The sequence below is a fragment of the Thamnophis elegans genome, chromosome 14 (genome assembly GCF_009769535.1).
Source record: "Thamnophis elegans isolate rThaEle1 chromosome 14, rThaEle1.pri, whole genome shotgun sequence".
NCBI lineage: Eukaryota > Metazoa > Chordata > Lepidosauria > Squamata > Colubridae > Thamnophis > Thamnophis elegans.
Window position 1 is genome coordinate 37,132,900 of NC_045554.1, and position 15,750 is coordinate 37,148,649.

General features: G+C 45.1%; 1 protein-coding gene across 3 annotated transcripts in view; it reads right to left on the minus strand.

Annotated features, from left to right (window-relative positions):
* RIPOR1 (RHO family interacting cell polarization regulator 1) overlaps positions 1-15,750 on the minus strand; it is a 145,779-nt gene that overhangs the window by 35,153 nt on the left and 94,876 nt on the right. For all 3 annotated transcript variants that reach the window (XM_032230522.1, XM_032230521.1, XM_032230523.1), the window contains exons 2-3: positions 5,067-5,193; positions 1,008-1,160 (exon numbers count right to left, since the gene is read on the minus strand). In XM_032230522.1, coding sequence (XP_032086413.1) covers positions 1,008-1,160; positions 5,067-5,167 — 254 coding nt within the window. In that variant the 5' untranslated portion in view covers positions 5,168-5,193. The remainder of the gene's footprint in view (positions 1-1,007; positions 1,161-5,066; positions 5,194-15,750) is intronic.

Sequence of the window (15,750 nt, forward strand, 5' to 3'; positions counted from 1 at the left end):
ATGTACCATTACGGGCACAGGTCTCATAGGTTCACCATCACGGCTATATATCAAACTCTTCATTGTTACCACAGCTTTTGAGAGCTGAGTGGCCTTGCCGAACACTACGGGGCACTATTTATTTAGATTTATTTAGATTCATTTAGATCCTGCTTTTATTCTCTGTTGTAAACCATTCAAAGCAGCAAATGTATCTAACGACTCCTTTTCTCCTCCTGTTTTCCTCACGAGAACAACCCTGTGAGGGGAGTTGGGCTGAGAGAGAGGGACTGGCCCAAGCTCACCCAACTGGCTTTCATGGCTAAGGCAAGATTAGAACTCGGGATCTGCTCGTAGCCTGATGCTTTAATCACTAGAACAGGGGTCAGCAAACTTAAACACTCAAAGAGCCATAAAGGCCTTAACTGGAAGCCCCTCCCCCGTTCAATTCTGGAATCGGCCGGAAGTCCGGTTTTCCCACCATAGAGTCTCCTCCTAGCGCGACGTCCTTTTTCCTCTACCTGTCCTAACTGAAAGTCCTATCAATTGTGGAGCTGACCTGAAAATCCATCACTTGCCATAGAGTCTCCTCCTAGCGCGCCCTGCCTCCCCCCCTCCCCCAAAACCGGAAGCTTCTGTCAAAATTGTGGTGCCAATTGGCGACAGGGAGTGGAGCAGAGGGATGAAAGAGCCACATGCGGCTCCAGAGCCATGGAATGCTGACCCCTGCACTAGATCAAGGGTCTCCAAACGTGGCAACTTTAAAACTTGTTGACCTGAACTCCCAGAATTCCCGTGGCTGGCTGAGGAATTCTGGGAGTAGAAGTCCACGAGTCTTAAGTTGCCAAGTGTGGAGACCCCTGCATTAGACCCAAATGGTTCTCCAGGTCCTGCTGAAGACACTCCCCTTTTCACAGTTACTCCTCACAAACCTCCTCCGGTACCAACATAGGTTAGAAAAGCAAGCTTAGATGTTTGTGAATCGATGAACAGGTATCACCGCATGTCACAGGTGGAGTGAAGCTTACCTTAGGCCTTTCTTCAATGCTTCGTACACTTCATCGAGTCTCTCTGGCTGGGGCACCTTGGGTGGAGGGGATTTATGAGACATTGAAAACATCCTACTGACCCTGGAGCCAGACTTCCTAGAGACGGTGGGTGTACTGAACGCAGGGAAATTCCTACCAAAAAACAATAACAATAAGGATGATTAAAGCAAAAGAGGATATCGTAAGAGAATAGGCTGGCCGGCTGATTCTTAATAATGCAGGATGGTATTCTGCATAGTTTGGGTGGGGGAAAAGCGGCCACTGCACACACCCCTGCATTAGCCTAAAAAAGCCTAAAAAAAAAAAATGTTTCAAGGAAAATGCATCAGTAGAGAAAGGATGTTTTCCCACGCTTATCATTGCTAAGTCGATTACACAATCTAGAACAGGGTTTTTTTTAAAAACAAAACAACAACAACAACTCTGCTCCGGGGAAACCTGGGTGAACTTGATAGGGTTTGTGTGGGGACTAAGAAAAGAAGGGAGGGGGAATTCTTTCAAATGTAGCAACAGGCTTCCATGGAAAGTTTTTTTTAAGGAAAAGCAATCAGATCTCGCTTATTGAATCTGGTGAAATTCAACTTTTAATTTTGGGACCGTGGAGATGTTTTAGGTTTAGGTTTATTAGATTTATATGCCACCCTTCTCCCAAGGACTCAGGGCGGCGTACAACATTAAAAGAAACACATAATACAAAAGTTAAAAAAAAATTAAATAGAATATCCCAAACCCAATTAAAATTGACAATGACATTTTTTTAAAAAAAATTCGAATTAAAATTAACAGTAATCAATAATTTATTTTGTTTTGTTCAGGCCAGGCTGGCTTGCTGGAAAAGCCAACTTTTTAGGGCGCATTGGAAGGACCGGAGGTCAGGGATTATATGAAGCTCCGGGGGCAGCTCATTCCAGAGGGAAGGTGCTCCCACAGAGAAGGCTCTCCCCCTGGGGGTCGCTAGCCGACACTGTCTGGCCGACGGCACCCTGAGGAGGCCAACTCTGTGGGATCGCACTGGACGATGTTTAAACTGACATGTCTTCTTTTTTAGACATTATTATTATTATTATTTCTTTTATTCATTAAACATGAAAATCCGTCAACTGAACATTGGAAAATGCATCACAAATACCATTGACTGGTACTGATGGTTGATATGGATTGCTGCCGGAGTCCTAGGCATCAGCCAAGTATCTTCTTAAAATATAGGATGTTCCTAGTATCGCAGTTTTTTGCAGTTTCACTGGTGTTATTGCAGGAAGCTGCAACTTCTCGATGTGTATGATAAAATTCCTGGACATGGTACCAAGTGCTCCGATGAAAGTGGGTATCACTGTGATATGTTTCATCCATAGCCATGTAGTTTCGATGGCCAGGTCGTGATATTTCATCTCACAATTGTCGTTATTGTTGTCATTCCATGCAATGGATGGAGGAACATTCTGGCATGCTAATTGGACCATTGGCTATTGTGAAATCCAAGTAATTTTAATATATCAATTTAATTAAAGACACTTCCTCGCACATGAAGGCTTTTTATGTTTAATTTTTTCTAGGGTTGATTTTTTTTTCTAAAGTTTTACTTCTTGATCATGGGTTTAGGAATTTTTCTTTTCAGGCTTTGAGGTCTGAACAAGTTTGAAAACCCCATTATTTAGGAGACTGCATGAACTAGAAAAATAGCTTTGATCCCCTCGAAAACCTGTCATCTAGGAGATTGCATAAACCAGAAAAGTGGCTTTGGGCCCTTCAAAAATCCATTAAGTAAAGATCACACATAAGTGTTAGTCGTTCCCGACTCTAGGGGGTGGTGCTCATCTCCGTTTCAAAGCCGAAGAGCCACCGCTGTCCAAAGACGTCTCCGTGGTCATGTGGCTAGCATGACTAAATGCTGAAGGCGCATGGAACGCTGTTCCCTTCCCACCAAAGGTGGTCCCTATTTTTCTACTTGCATTTCTATGTGCTTTCTAACTGCTAGGTTGGCAGAAGCTGGGACAAGTAACGAGAGCTCACTCCGTTATGTGGTGCTAGGGATTCGAACCGCTGAACTGCTGACCTTTCTGATCAACAAAGCGTCTTAGCCACTGAGTCCCCATGTCCCAAAATCCATTAGTGACAGACAAAAAATTGTTCCTCCTTGTGTTGAAAAGCCAGCCATGTGGTGTGTTGCAGGGAGAAGCAACTCAGAAGGTAAGGACTATCAACAGATCTCTATCCCACACTTGGCTTTGAAAGTTGGTGCCAAATCGGCCAATGTTTTCCTTCTCAAACTAAGAGAAGAAATGTAGGCCTGAAGATGAGGGATTCCCACTTCTACTTAAAAGAAAGCCATCCTCATCTCCAAAGTGCCCCAATCAAATCACTCCTCTAGATATCGGCCAAGTCTCATTCACCCATAGTTTGGTTTTAGGCCAGGATTTACTTCTCATCCCAATCTTGCTTCCCCAGTAATTATGAGGGAAGACTCTTGTGTGCCTCTTCAGGCTTCTGAAGCAAGACAGAAAGGATCAAAAGATAATAGACAACTGCCAGGCATCAAGAGAGTTTCTTCCAAAGATGACACTCTCCAGAGGCCTTCAACCCCAGGTTTTTCGTTGGCCATTGGAGATTCATTATTCTCTTCTTCAGTCCAAACTAAAACCTGGTTTCTCCCAACAGTCAGGCACACCAACTCATCCTAAGCCGGTTTTACAAGCCACACTAGTTTAAACTGTCATACCACTGTGCCTTTTCATTGATTCCCCCACCCCACCAATAAAATAAATTGTTGGCCATCTAGCTGTTCATTCATTTCCCAGATTCCCCCCTCGGAGAACACAGGCCTCACAAAAATTGAAAAAGGATGCAGGAAGGTGTTCAAGGATTTTGGAAAAAAAGGCCCATTTGCCCAGAGGAATAAACAAAGGTTAGATAAAGGGTAAAGGTTCCCCTGGCACATATGTGCTAGTCGTTCCCGGCTCTTGGGGACGGTGCTCATCTCCGTTTCAAAGCCAAAGAGCTAGCGCTGTCCGAAGACATCTCCATGGTCATGTGGCCGGCATGACAAAATGCCGAAGGCACACGGAACGCTGTTACCATCCCACCAAAGGTGGTCCCTCTTTTTCTACTTGCATTTTTTACATGTTTTCGAACGGCTAGTTTGGCAGAAGCTGGGACAAGTAACGGGAGCTCACTCCGTTATGCGACCCTGGGGATTCGAAGCGCCGAACTATCTGATCGACAAGCTCAGCATCTTAAGACACTGAGCCATGGAGTCCCTCATAAACAAAGGTTAGCTGGAGGGGGGCGTGGGCGGAAGGATTTGGAGAAAAAGAGTAAGAGAGAGGCGAGGGGCAAATTTAAAATAAATTTTGTTTTCTGGGCAAGAGAAATGTTGCAATTGCTATGAAGACTGTTTGGTAGGCACCTGTAAAATATTCTTGAGGAGAACAAGCAGAGCAAGCCTCTCTTACCCAGTTGCATTGGTTTCATCCCAAAATATCCGATGTCTACCCTCCCCAGGCAGTGGTGGGTTTCAAAAAATTTTCGAACCTACTCTGTGGGTGTGGCTTCCTTTGTGGGAGTGGCTTGCTGGCCATGTGACCTGGTGGGAGTGGCTTGCTGGCCATGTGTTCTCGTTCTCGTTCTTTCTCTCTCTCTCTTTCCTTCCTTTTGTCTCTCTGACCCTTTTTCCTTTTTCCTTTCATCTCTCTCTCACTTTTTCTTTCTTTTTTTCTTTCTTTCTTCCTTCCTTCCTTTCTCTTTCTCTTTCTCTCTCTGTATGAGTCTGTGTGTGTGTGTGTCTGTGTGTCAGTGGTGGGTTTCAAAAAGTTTTGGAACCTCTTCTGTAGGTGTGGCCTGCTTTCCGGGTCCACTGGTGGAACCTCTTCTAACTGGTTCGGTAGATTTGACGAACCGGTTCTACCGAACTGGTGCGAACTGGCAGGAACCCACCTCTGTCCCCAGGGCTTCCTTAGTGCCATTCGCCAGCAAGAACCGTGCAGGAAATCCAAGGCTACCCTGATGACCTCCATCACCCAGAGACGTTTCTGCTAAGCCTACCTGAAAGATTTGTCCTGGGTGGAGTTGACCCCTGCAAACGACTGGCTCCTATTGATCCTGACCACCAGGCTGCGCCGCTGGGGTCGTACAGAGAGGGACATCGTGGAATTCCACCGGGAGGGACTCCCTATAAAGAAAACAAACCAAGGAAGATTGAGCTGAGCTTCCAAATCGGTCACAACATTCCCCAGCTTTTTCCCCACGTGAGAGTTTATGTCAATAGCGATAGCGCTTAAGGCTTGTATACCGCTTTGCAGTCCTTTACAGCGCTCTCAAAGCGGTTTCCAGAGTCAGCCTATCCCCCCCCCCTCCCCAAACAATCTCATTTTACCAACCTCGGAAGGATAGAAGGCTGAGTCAACCTTGAGCTGGTCAGGATTGAACTGCAAAACACCCCATCCCATCTCTACCAACATATCCTCAGACACCTCATGCTGTCTAGCAAATTTAGATTTAACAGGGAGGAAGATGAGTCAGTAACAAGGAAGGGACCAAAAGCACTCCAGGATTTTCCCATCAATATTTATAATCACTGAGAGCCAGGAGAGTCCCACCTCTTCCAGAAATATCTGCTGGGTGGGGTTGCCAAGAAGCAAAGACAAGGCACAAGATGGATAAAAATAAGACCCGGCACTCCCATCAACTGGCTTTCACGCAGTCCTCGATTTGCAGCCAGATAATTCCCATAGCTAAGCTTTGTTAAGTGAGGGATGTCCAATTTTACAACCTTTTTTGCCATAGTTGCTAAGCGAATCACAGCAGTTGTTAAGTGGACCATGTGAGTCAAGCAAATTGGGCTTCCCCACCCCCAATTGACTTTGGTTGCCAATGGCGATCACGTGACCCCCAGCAATAGCAATAGCACTTAGACTTATATACCGCTTTACAGTACTTTCCAGCCCTCTCTAAGCGGTTTACAGAGTCAGCCTCTTGCCCCCCAACAATCCGGGTCCTCATTTTACCCACCTCGGAAGGATGGAAGGCTGAGTCAACCTTGAGCTGGTGAGATTTGAACTGCCAAATTGCAGGCAGCCGGCAGGCAGAGGAAGTAGCGTGCAGTACTGCACTCTAACCACTGGGCCATTCTGCAACTATCAATAAATGCACACCGGGTTGCCTGAATTTTGATCACATGACCATGGAAAAAATTTAAAGTGCCACTAGTTACAATTTGAAGTTACTCAAATTGTCACTACCCGGATGATTGTAAGTTAAGGACTTGCTTAATTGGATATCCAGATTGTCCTATTTCAGTGCTTGGTCCATGTGACTCGACAAATGCGCGCACGACAAAAGCGCGCCGACAAAACCACGGTGCTAAAACTGCAACATCATCAATGCGCCAACAGCAGCGTGCCGACAGAAGCGTGATTTAAGTTAAGGTAACGGTTAGGGTAAGGTTTAGGGTTAGGGTTAGGTTTAGAGCGCGCTTCTGTCGGCGCGCAATTGTCGGCACGCTTCAGCGCTTATTCGTCGGCGCGGTTTAGAACTCGCGGTTTTGTCACCGCGCTTTTGTCGGGCGCGCTTTTGTCAGTGAACTCTTGGTCCATACTCTAATTTGGAAACGTAGGGGGTTTTTCACTTCCAAGCACGAGGCATCCTTTTGGTTTCTATTTTAGTTTCTCAAATAAAACAGCTACCCAAAGTTAAAAAGGCCAGATTCTATATCCACTGGTATTGTGAATGTACAAAACTTACAACACACATTCAGCCATGCACAACCCAAGCAGTCCAATGAGAACACTATTGCCCAATGGCACGAACCGAAAGGCAAAATAAAACAATGCAATGATGATTGATGATGTTCCTGTTTAGAAACAGACTAAAGCAGAGCGATGACACAACAGGAAGTAATATCGCTACAGTTTCCTATCAAGTATAACCTGTAAATCGAGTCTAATTATAGACAAGTCGGATTTATTTTATGTATTCCTTACATGTATCCACCGAGGTGTTTGCTTAAACTGAATTTGTTTCAAGTCAATACTGGTGCTTTCTGTATCACTTATTTTACTAAGCAGTCAACTGATCAAGTGTTTCTATTGAATGTTTTTGTTTTGCTTCTGTTCAGAATATTGTTTCATTGTTTTCCACTGACTTCCCTTTCCTTACCAGTTATTTGTTTCGATAATGCTGAGAGAGAGAGAGAGACAGAGAGACAGAGACAGAGAGAGACACACACACAAAGAGAGAGAGAGACAGACACACACACACACAGACAGAGAGAGACACACACAAAGAGAGAGAGAGACAGAGAGAGACACACACACAGAGACAGAGAGAGACACACAAACACAAAGAGAGACAGAGAGAGAGACACACACAAAGAGAGAGAGAGACAGAGAGACACACACACAAAGAGAAAGGCAGAGAGAGACACACACACACACACAGACAGAGAGAGAGAGACACACACACACAAAGAGAGAGAGACAGAGAGAGAGACACATACAGAGACAGAGAGAGACACACAAACACAAAGAGAGACAGAGAGAGAGACACACACAAAGAGAGAGAGACAGAGACACACACACACACAAAGAGAGACAGAGAGAGACAGAGAGAGACAGAGAGAGAGACACACACACAAAGAGAGACAGAGAGAGACACACACACAAAGAGAGAGAGACAGAGAGAGACACACAGAGAGACAGAGAGAGACACACAAACACAGAGAGACACACACAAAGAGAGACAGAGAGAGAGACACACATACAAAGAGAGAGAGACAGAGAGACAGAGACAGAGAGACCCACAGAGAGAGACAGAGAGACAGAGACAGAGAGACCCACAGAGAGAGACAGAGAGAGGGAAAGAGAGGGAGAGATGGAGAGGGAGGAAAAAGCCAGCCATAGGTTTGACATCTTTATTGGGTCCTTTATGAGATGGCATTAAGAAGGAAAGTTGTTCTACAAAGGACAAATCGCTAAGTATTTCCTTTTTCAAAGTGGGAAAGAAGGCCAACAGATAAAGAAGGCCATTAATTCAGGTAAAAGCACCCCACTTTCAAAAGAAAAATAATTTGGAAAGGGGGGCAACTGAAGACGAAAATCAGTGTGTCTTCCAGTCCAGAGTGGGAACTGAGACAGTGGCAGTGCTCTAAAAACAAGGCTCAATCAATCAAAACACGCAATCAAAACCAAGTGGCCTCCTCAAACAGATGGATTACATGAAATTGTTCTGAATCTAGCTCTTTTTAAAAAAAAAATACTGACTGATGGGGAGGGGGGGAAAATACACCACACAACAGAGTAAATGATACACAACCGACACCAAAGTCAATTTACTTTTGCCCCAGAGCTTTGAGAGCTGAATAACACCTTCCTGGTTGATAGAAGGAAATGAAGATATAGCAAACCGTACAGAAGAACGGGCCTTCTTCTCCTCCCCCCTTCCCCAAGTTTTTATTTTTTACAAACATATCAAATCAATGTGTGAACAGTGTGGTACCTGGGTATCATATATTCCAATACAAGTAAAACTGATAAGGTTAATCACAATTATTACATTCAAAACATGCCTTTCTGATAATGATACACATTTGTATGAGGTTGCAATCCGTTGTTACTCAATTAGTCCATGTTTTCTCTTGTTGTTGCTTTTAATTTATGTTCTAAAAATGCATACACTAATATCCCCCCTTCTCTTATTTCTATCACTTATTGCAGCTTTCATCCTGTTACCCTTTACTAAAAGGCTTTATTTAATTTCTAATCATGCCACCCACCTAAAAAAGAAAGAGAGAGAGAGAGAGAGAGAGAGAGAGAGAGAGGGAGGGAGGGAGGGAGGGAGGGAGGGAGAAGGAAAAACAGATCAGAACGTCAAAAAAGAAAAATCCCCCCGCCCCACAGATTTGAACAACATCCAAACCAAGTTAACCCAAGTACCCAAGCCAATATACTTTGTTCAACAAACACTTCAACTACCACATTGCCAATCTAGCAGAGATGGGGCCACCACCGATATGCTAGCCCCCACTCTAGCCACCAAAAACAAGGCCCTAACAGAATCCGTGAGCCAACACCACCTCATTCTCGATTTGGTTACAGAGCTGTAACCAAGAGTTGAAGACGTGTTGGGTCACAAGTGCAATCCTGGCTCAACTAAACAATTAAGGAGGAGTAGCAATTCCGAGCAAGGTTGACAAATGGCTTTCTGGTAGGCTCTTTAATTAGATCAACTCCGCAAATGGTGCCTGGCTTCTCCATCCTGTTACTCCTCATCCCAACCCCTCCAATTTCCCTCACCCGTTTTCCTGAAAATAAGACCTCCCCGGATAAGAAGCCCAATTGGACTTTTGAACGCATGCGCTAAAATAAGCCCGCCCCTGAAAATAAGCCCTCTCCGAAAATATTGCAACACAGTAGAAGCCGTGAGGTGACAACGCTCGCTGTCTCCTGCACCTCAAAGAATAATAAGACCTCCCTGAAAATAAGGTGCTTATTTCGGGGGTCAAAAGAAAATAAGACCCTGTCTTATTTTTGGGGAAACGCGGTCATTTCAACTGGTCCTCAGAGGCTACGAGTTAAGAATGAAAATATTACAAAATCTTCATGATCCCATTCGCTGGTCTTCTCCGGGTGCCCGAAGGTTGCGTTGTACAGCTGATAGCAAGCACAGAAAACCAGCTTTTTTACATCCAAGACTTTATGGGCCCAGCATGTGAAAGGACAAGGCAGTACCTGTCAATTCCAAAGACCTACCTGGAGGTTGAAAAGTACCTGTCAGATCCTCGGAGCCCCTTACGGATGTTGTAGGACCTCAATCTCAAGGAGGGGAGGTCCTAGGTTTTCCTGCGCTCTTCCCATTCAGCGGGGAAAGGCATTTTCCCATTTCTGAACAGGCAGTATGCATACCGTTCAGCAAGCAAGAGGCTTCCTGGTGCTTTCCGTCCAGGGCTGGGCTCTACTCGTACATTCCTAGCATTTCATAGATAATCAGCAACTGGTACTGTCAACAGCAGAGGTGTGGAAGGCCAGGAGGTCCTCCTGGCAGGCTGATTAAGAGGCAGGTGAGTAAAGCACCAGCATTGTAGTTTACTACACTGAGAATACGTTTCAGAGGAGTGGAGTGGATTCCTTTGGGCCTCGCGGATTTCTACATATTTCTTTTTTTATACATATAAAAAAAGTTCAGAAAATGCTAGCTACAAACCTACTTGTGTCAGGATACCAGGGGTGGGTTTCTCGCCCCATTCCAACCGGTTCGGTTGGAACGGGGCCGGCGGCGTCCTCGTGCACGGTGCACGCATGCGTACTAGTGTCTGTGCGATGCTCCAGCTGCTCCCGGAGGATCGCGCAGGTGCTGTATGCGTCCTGCGCATGCGTGGAAGCGCAGAACTCGTCAAAAGCAGGTAAGGAGCGCGGGCGGGCATGTGGGCCCTTCGCCGTTCCTGGAAGTTACTTACTTCCGGGTTCGCCGACCAACCGGTTCGCAGGGACCGCCGCGAACCGGTTGAAACCCACCCCTGCAGGATACCTTAGCAACAACAGGGACGCGGTGGCTCGGTGGCAGTTCGAATCTCTAGCGTCACGTAACGGAGGGAGCTCCCGTTACTTGTCCCAGCCTCTGCCAGTTTGAAAGCAGGTAAAAAATGCAAGTAGAAAAATAGGGACCACCTTTGGTGGGAAGGTAACAATGTTCCGTATGCCTTCAGCATTTAGTCATGCCGGCCACATGACCACGAAGACGTCTTCAGACAGCGTTGGCTCTTTGGCTTTGAAACGGAGATGAGCACAGCCCCCTAGAGTCGGGAACAACTAACAGATACTGTGTGCGCGAGGGGAACCTTTACCTTAGCAACAGCAGCTCGTAACCTGACCATCACCTCTTTAGACCAGGGGTCCCCAACCTCAGTGCCAGTCCGTGGTATGTTAGGAACTGGGTTGACAGCTGGAGGTGAGCGGCAGGCAAGCCAGCCACGTTTCATGTTTATGACGGTTGCAGTGTCATGCGACCTTCTGACAAAGTCCATGGGGAAGACAGGTTCAGCTAGGAATGAAGTGTTGCTAATTTAAGAACTGCAATGATTCACTTAACGACTTTGGCAAGAAAGGTCGTAAAATGGGACAAATCTCGACAAATGTCTCACTTAGCAACATACATTTTGGGTTCACTTGCAGTCGTAATTCGAGGACCACCTATATCGTAGTATTTTCCCCGTTTGGGCTGCTGGCTGAGCACCGGTTCTGAATTCCCCTTGTTTCTCCCTTTTACCACCAAAGGAGACACCTAGATTTTTATCTGCTGAAATAGTAGTTCCACCTTGCTCCACTCTTTTCTGACACATTGTGGCTTCAATTTGTACCAGGCTTCAAAGCCTTAATTAAGTCAAGGCAAACCCTAAAGGCTGCTGAAGTTAAAAACACACACGTGCACGCACACACAAACACACACACACAAACACACATACACAGAAGATGTGCAAACAAAACTTCAGAAGGCGCGAGAGGCAGCGTATCTTCAGATGAATGCTGTCAAACCAGCAAGCTATGTTTGCTGGCATTCAATTAATCCCAAGAATTAATTGCTACTCCAGGCTAGGCTGGAAAAAAAAAACCACCCAAGCAATTTGGGGACAAACTGTGAAAACATAAAGCAAATTTTAAAAAACCCACACCTTTGGTTTCAAGATTTGCTGTCTTTTTTTTAAAAAAAGAAACATATTTGTTGTGTTTAACATTGCATAATCACCACAAACATTGAACCGGAAAGGAATACACGGAGGCTAAACCACAGTGGAGTTTCTTAAAATTTTTCACATAACATTTTACATAAATCCATGGTGGGCAAATAATGGGATTATGGTTTACCGTGCCATGTGAACCCAGCCAACTATAAAGCAAACCATGGTTTAAGGCAGGGGTCAGCAACCCGCGGCTCTGGAGCTGCATGTGGCTCTTTCATCCCTCTGCTGCGGCTCCCTGTCGCTCAAAATATGCGTCACAACCGCCAATGTGCGACACACGATTTATTGAACTTTTCAACCCTGAGAGGAGAACCATGGATAAATCCAAGAAAAGAAAAGTTTTAGAGGAAAACAGAATGTTTACTTCGACAAGATATGCTAGTTTTGTGGCTGTTCAGGAAAGTTTTTGTGGCTCCTGGTGTTTACTTTTCTGTGGGAAACGGGTCCAAATGGCTCTCTGAGTGTTTAAGGTTGCCGACCTCTTCTTTAAGGCAAAAAGTGGGCTTATCTATAATTATCACTATGCCTAAGAAACAATTTGCTTAGAGCTTTATAAGGGGAATTAAGAAGGAGAAAGGTTTTTAGAGACCAATATGAGCTGCAAAAAACAATCATGGCAGACAGGAAGACAAAGAATAATTTTCCTAGATATTCCTACTGGCTTTTTAGCCATGGAATATGAGTTTGGGCAACGAAAGAAATCCATAACTTTTCTAAAATGAACCCACCTGTGAGAAGAATCCAAAATTGATCCTATCTTCATCTGAAAGTGATACAGTCTATCTTAGGACTACTATATATCTCAGGAATCAGCAATCTGCGGCTCTGGAGCCGCAAGTGCCTCTTTCATTCTTCTGCTGCGGCTCCCTGTCACCGGTTGGCTCCACAATTGATAGGGCTTTCGCTTAGAACAGGTACAGGAAAAATGATGCCCTGCTTCCGGACTTCGGGTCGGCTTCAGAACTGAACAGGGGGGCTTCCGGTTAGGACCTTTATGGCTCTTTGAGTGTTGAAGGTCGCTGACCCTTGGTATATCCCCTCATCCTGAGGCTTAACTCAGGATTTCGAAGCATCCTAACTAAATCTCAGAGGGCAATAAGAAAAACTTCCCAACGGCTGGCACTCTACTCACAGAAGGAAGAGGAAAGCTGATTAGGATGAGATTTATACTAATTCAGCCTGCTTCTTTGCTCATTCCAAGTTTAGCTGCTTGAATAGATTATCAAAGGCGATCATTTGGAAAAAAAAAAACCTGGTGTAGTTTTTTTTACTAAGTCCAATGAGTCACTGATCCTGATTTAATCAAAGACTGGCATGAATCATCCAGGATTTTCTTTTCTTTTTAAGGAGTAGTGGGGGATCGCGAAAGGTGGGGGGGTCAAACGAGGAAAATGTGAGAAGAGCAGGCTAAAGGAATTCTTTACAAATGGGAGGGCAAGTCTTGAGCTGTCTTTCCATCCACACCCAGGGGCTTCTCTTGTGAGTCCTCTGGGGGTTTGCACGTAGGCTGTAGATAGAAAGTATGAATTTATTTCCAATGTTAGCAAAGCAAATGTGAACCAACATGTCTATTTTTATGGACATCAAGAAGGAGAAGTGGGAAGCTGGAGAGAAAGTGTCTCCAAAGAAGGGGTGATCAACCTGACACAGATGCAGATTAACAGAGTTGGAAGGGACCTTGTAAGGTCATCTAGTCCAATCCCCAGCCCAAGCAGGAGACCCTACACCATTTTTGACAGATGGCAATCCAGCCTCTTCTTGGAAGCTTCCAGTGATGAAGCTCCCACAACTTCTGAAGGCAACTTCTGTTCCATGGGTTGATTGTTCTCACTGTCAGAAAATTTCTCCTTATTTCCAGGTTGAATCTCTCCTTGTTCGGTTTCCATCCATTATTCCTTGTCCGGCCTTCAGGTGCTTTGGAAAACAGCTTGACCCTCCTCCTCTCTGTGGCAGCCCCTCAAATATTGGAAGGATGCTATCATGTCTCCCCTGGTCCTTCTCTTCACTAGACTAGCCATGCCGAGTTCCTGCAACCGTTCTTCATATGTTTTAGCCTCCAGGCCCCTAATCATCCTGGTTGCTCTTCTCTGCACTCTTTCGAGAGTCTTAACATCTTTTTTATAGTGTGGTGACCAAATCTGGATGCAATACTCTAGGTGTGGTCTTACTAAGCTTTATAAACCAAGCCCATTTCAGTATATCTCCAAGTATTTTCAGTGAAGCCCATCATGTTCTTATTTCATAGATTTACAGTATCAATAAAATAACCAGAAGCTAGCATCTGCAAAGCACCAGCTGAAATTTCATCTTTCTAAATTATTACCTCTGAGCTTTATGTAGCTGCATTCTTAAAAAAATGAGCAGAATAGTGGTTGCTTTAAATGGTGCATGTCAACCCCCACAAGAAACATCAAACTTGGTTTGGGGAAGAACCCCACACAAATGGATTGATTGAGAGACTCTAACAGAAGCTGATCTTTGCAGTTACATGGACTACTTGTTGTTAGTTACAAAGTCGTGTCCAACCCATCGCGAATCCATGGACAACGTTCCTCCAGGCCTTCCTGTCCTCTACCATCCTCTGAAGTCCATTTAAGCTCACATCAACTGCTTCAGTGACTCCATCCAGCCACCTCATTCTCTGTCGTCCCCTTCTTCTTTTGCCCTCAATCTTTCCCAGCATTAGATTCTTCTCCAGTAAGTCCTTCCTTCACATTAGGTGGCCAAAGTGTTTTGAGTTTCATCTTCAGGATCTGGCCTTCTAAAGAGCAGTCAGGATTGATCTCCTCTAGGACTGACCGGTTGGATCACCTTGCAGTCCAAGGGACTCGCAGGAGTCTTCTCCAGCACCAGAGTTCAAAGGCCTCCATTATTTGGTGGTCAGCCTTTCTTATGGTCCAACTTTCACAGCCATCCATTGCAACTGGGAAAACCAGAGCCTTAACTATACACACTTTTGTTGGCAGGGCGATGTCTCTGCTTTTTAGTCTGCTGTCTAGATTTGCCATAGCTTTCCTCCCCAGGAGCAAGCGTCTTTTAATTTCTTGGCTGCAGTGCCCATCTGCGGTGATCTTGGAGCCCAGGAAAATGAAATCTGTCACTACCTCCATTTCTTCCCCATCTATTTGCCAGGAATTGAGAGGACCGAAAAGCTAAGAAATCTTAGTTTTCTTAATGTCATGTTTCAAGCCAACTTTTGCATTCTCCTTTTTCACCGTATCAGGAAGCTTTTTAGTTCCTCTTCACTTTCTGCCATTAGAGTGTTTATCATCCGCATATCTGAGGCTGTTGATATTTCTCCCGGCAATCTTAATTCCAACTTTTGATTCGTCTAGCCCTGCCTTTCTATTTAGCACCAGCAACAACAAGTTATCTATACAAACCAGGTCTTTGACTTTTCCATGAAGACTCAGGAGAGCCATTTGAGTTCCTAGTAGTGCACGAGAAAATTATTGTAGTTGGCTGGATGGAAATCTTGTCACAGGGTTTGAGGAATTCCATCATCCAGCCAGTGCAGACTGGCAACTACCCAGAGGAGAGCCTTCTCGGTGGCTGCTCCGACCCTCTGGAACGAACTCCCCGTGGAGATTCGGACCCTCACCACCCTCCAGTCCTTCCGCGCCGCTTTAAAGATCTGGCTGTCCCGGCTGGCCTGGGGTTAAGATTCTAACCCCACCCGAATTGTATGACTGTTGTGTTTTCTTTTTAATATGTTGTATTGTCTTCATGTTGGAAAATTGTTTGTCCTCCCCCCCCCCTTTTTGAACTGTGAGCCGCCCTGAGTCCCCCCCAGGGAAAAGGGCGGCATACAAATAAAGGGAAATGAAATGAGGAGAATGATAGGGATGAACTTTGCTGGTTAAATAGTTGGGAGTTTTCTTTTTACTTGCAACATGCAGATCTTGTTTTCTCCTCCAAACAAATGACTGCCTTCATTTCTGCAGAGCATTTCTGTTTTAAGGTCAAGGTTTGTCTTTCAAAGGAGCCCTGATTTCT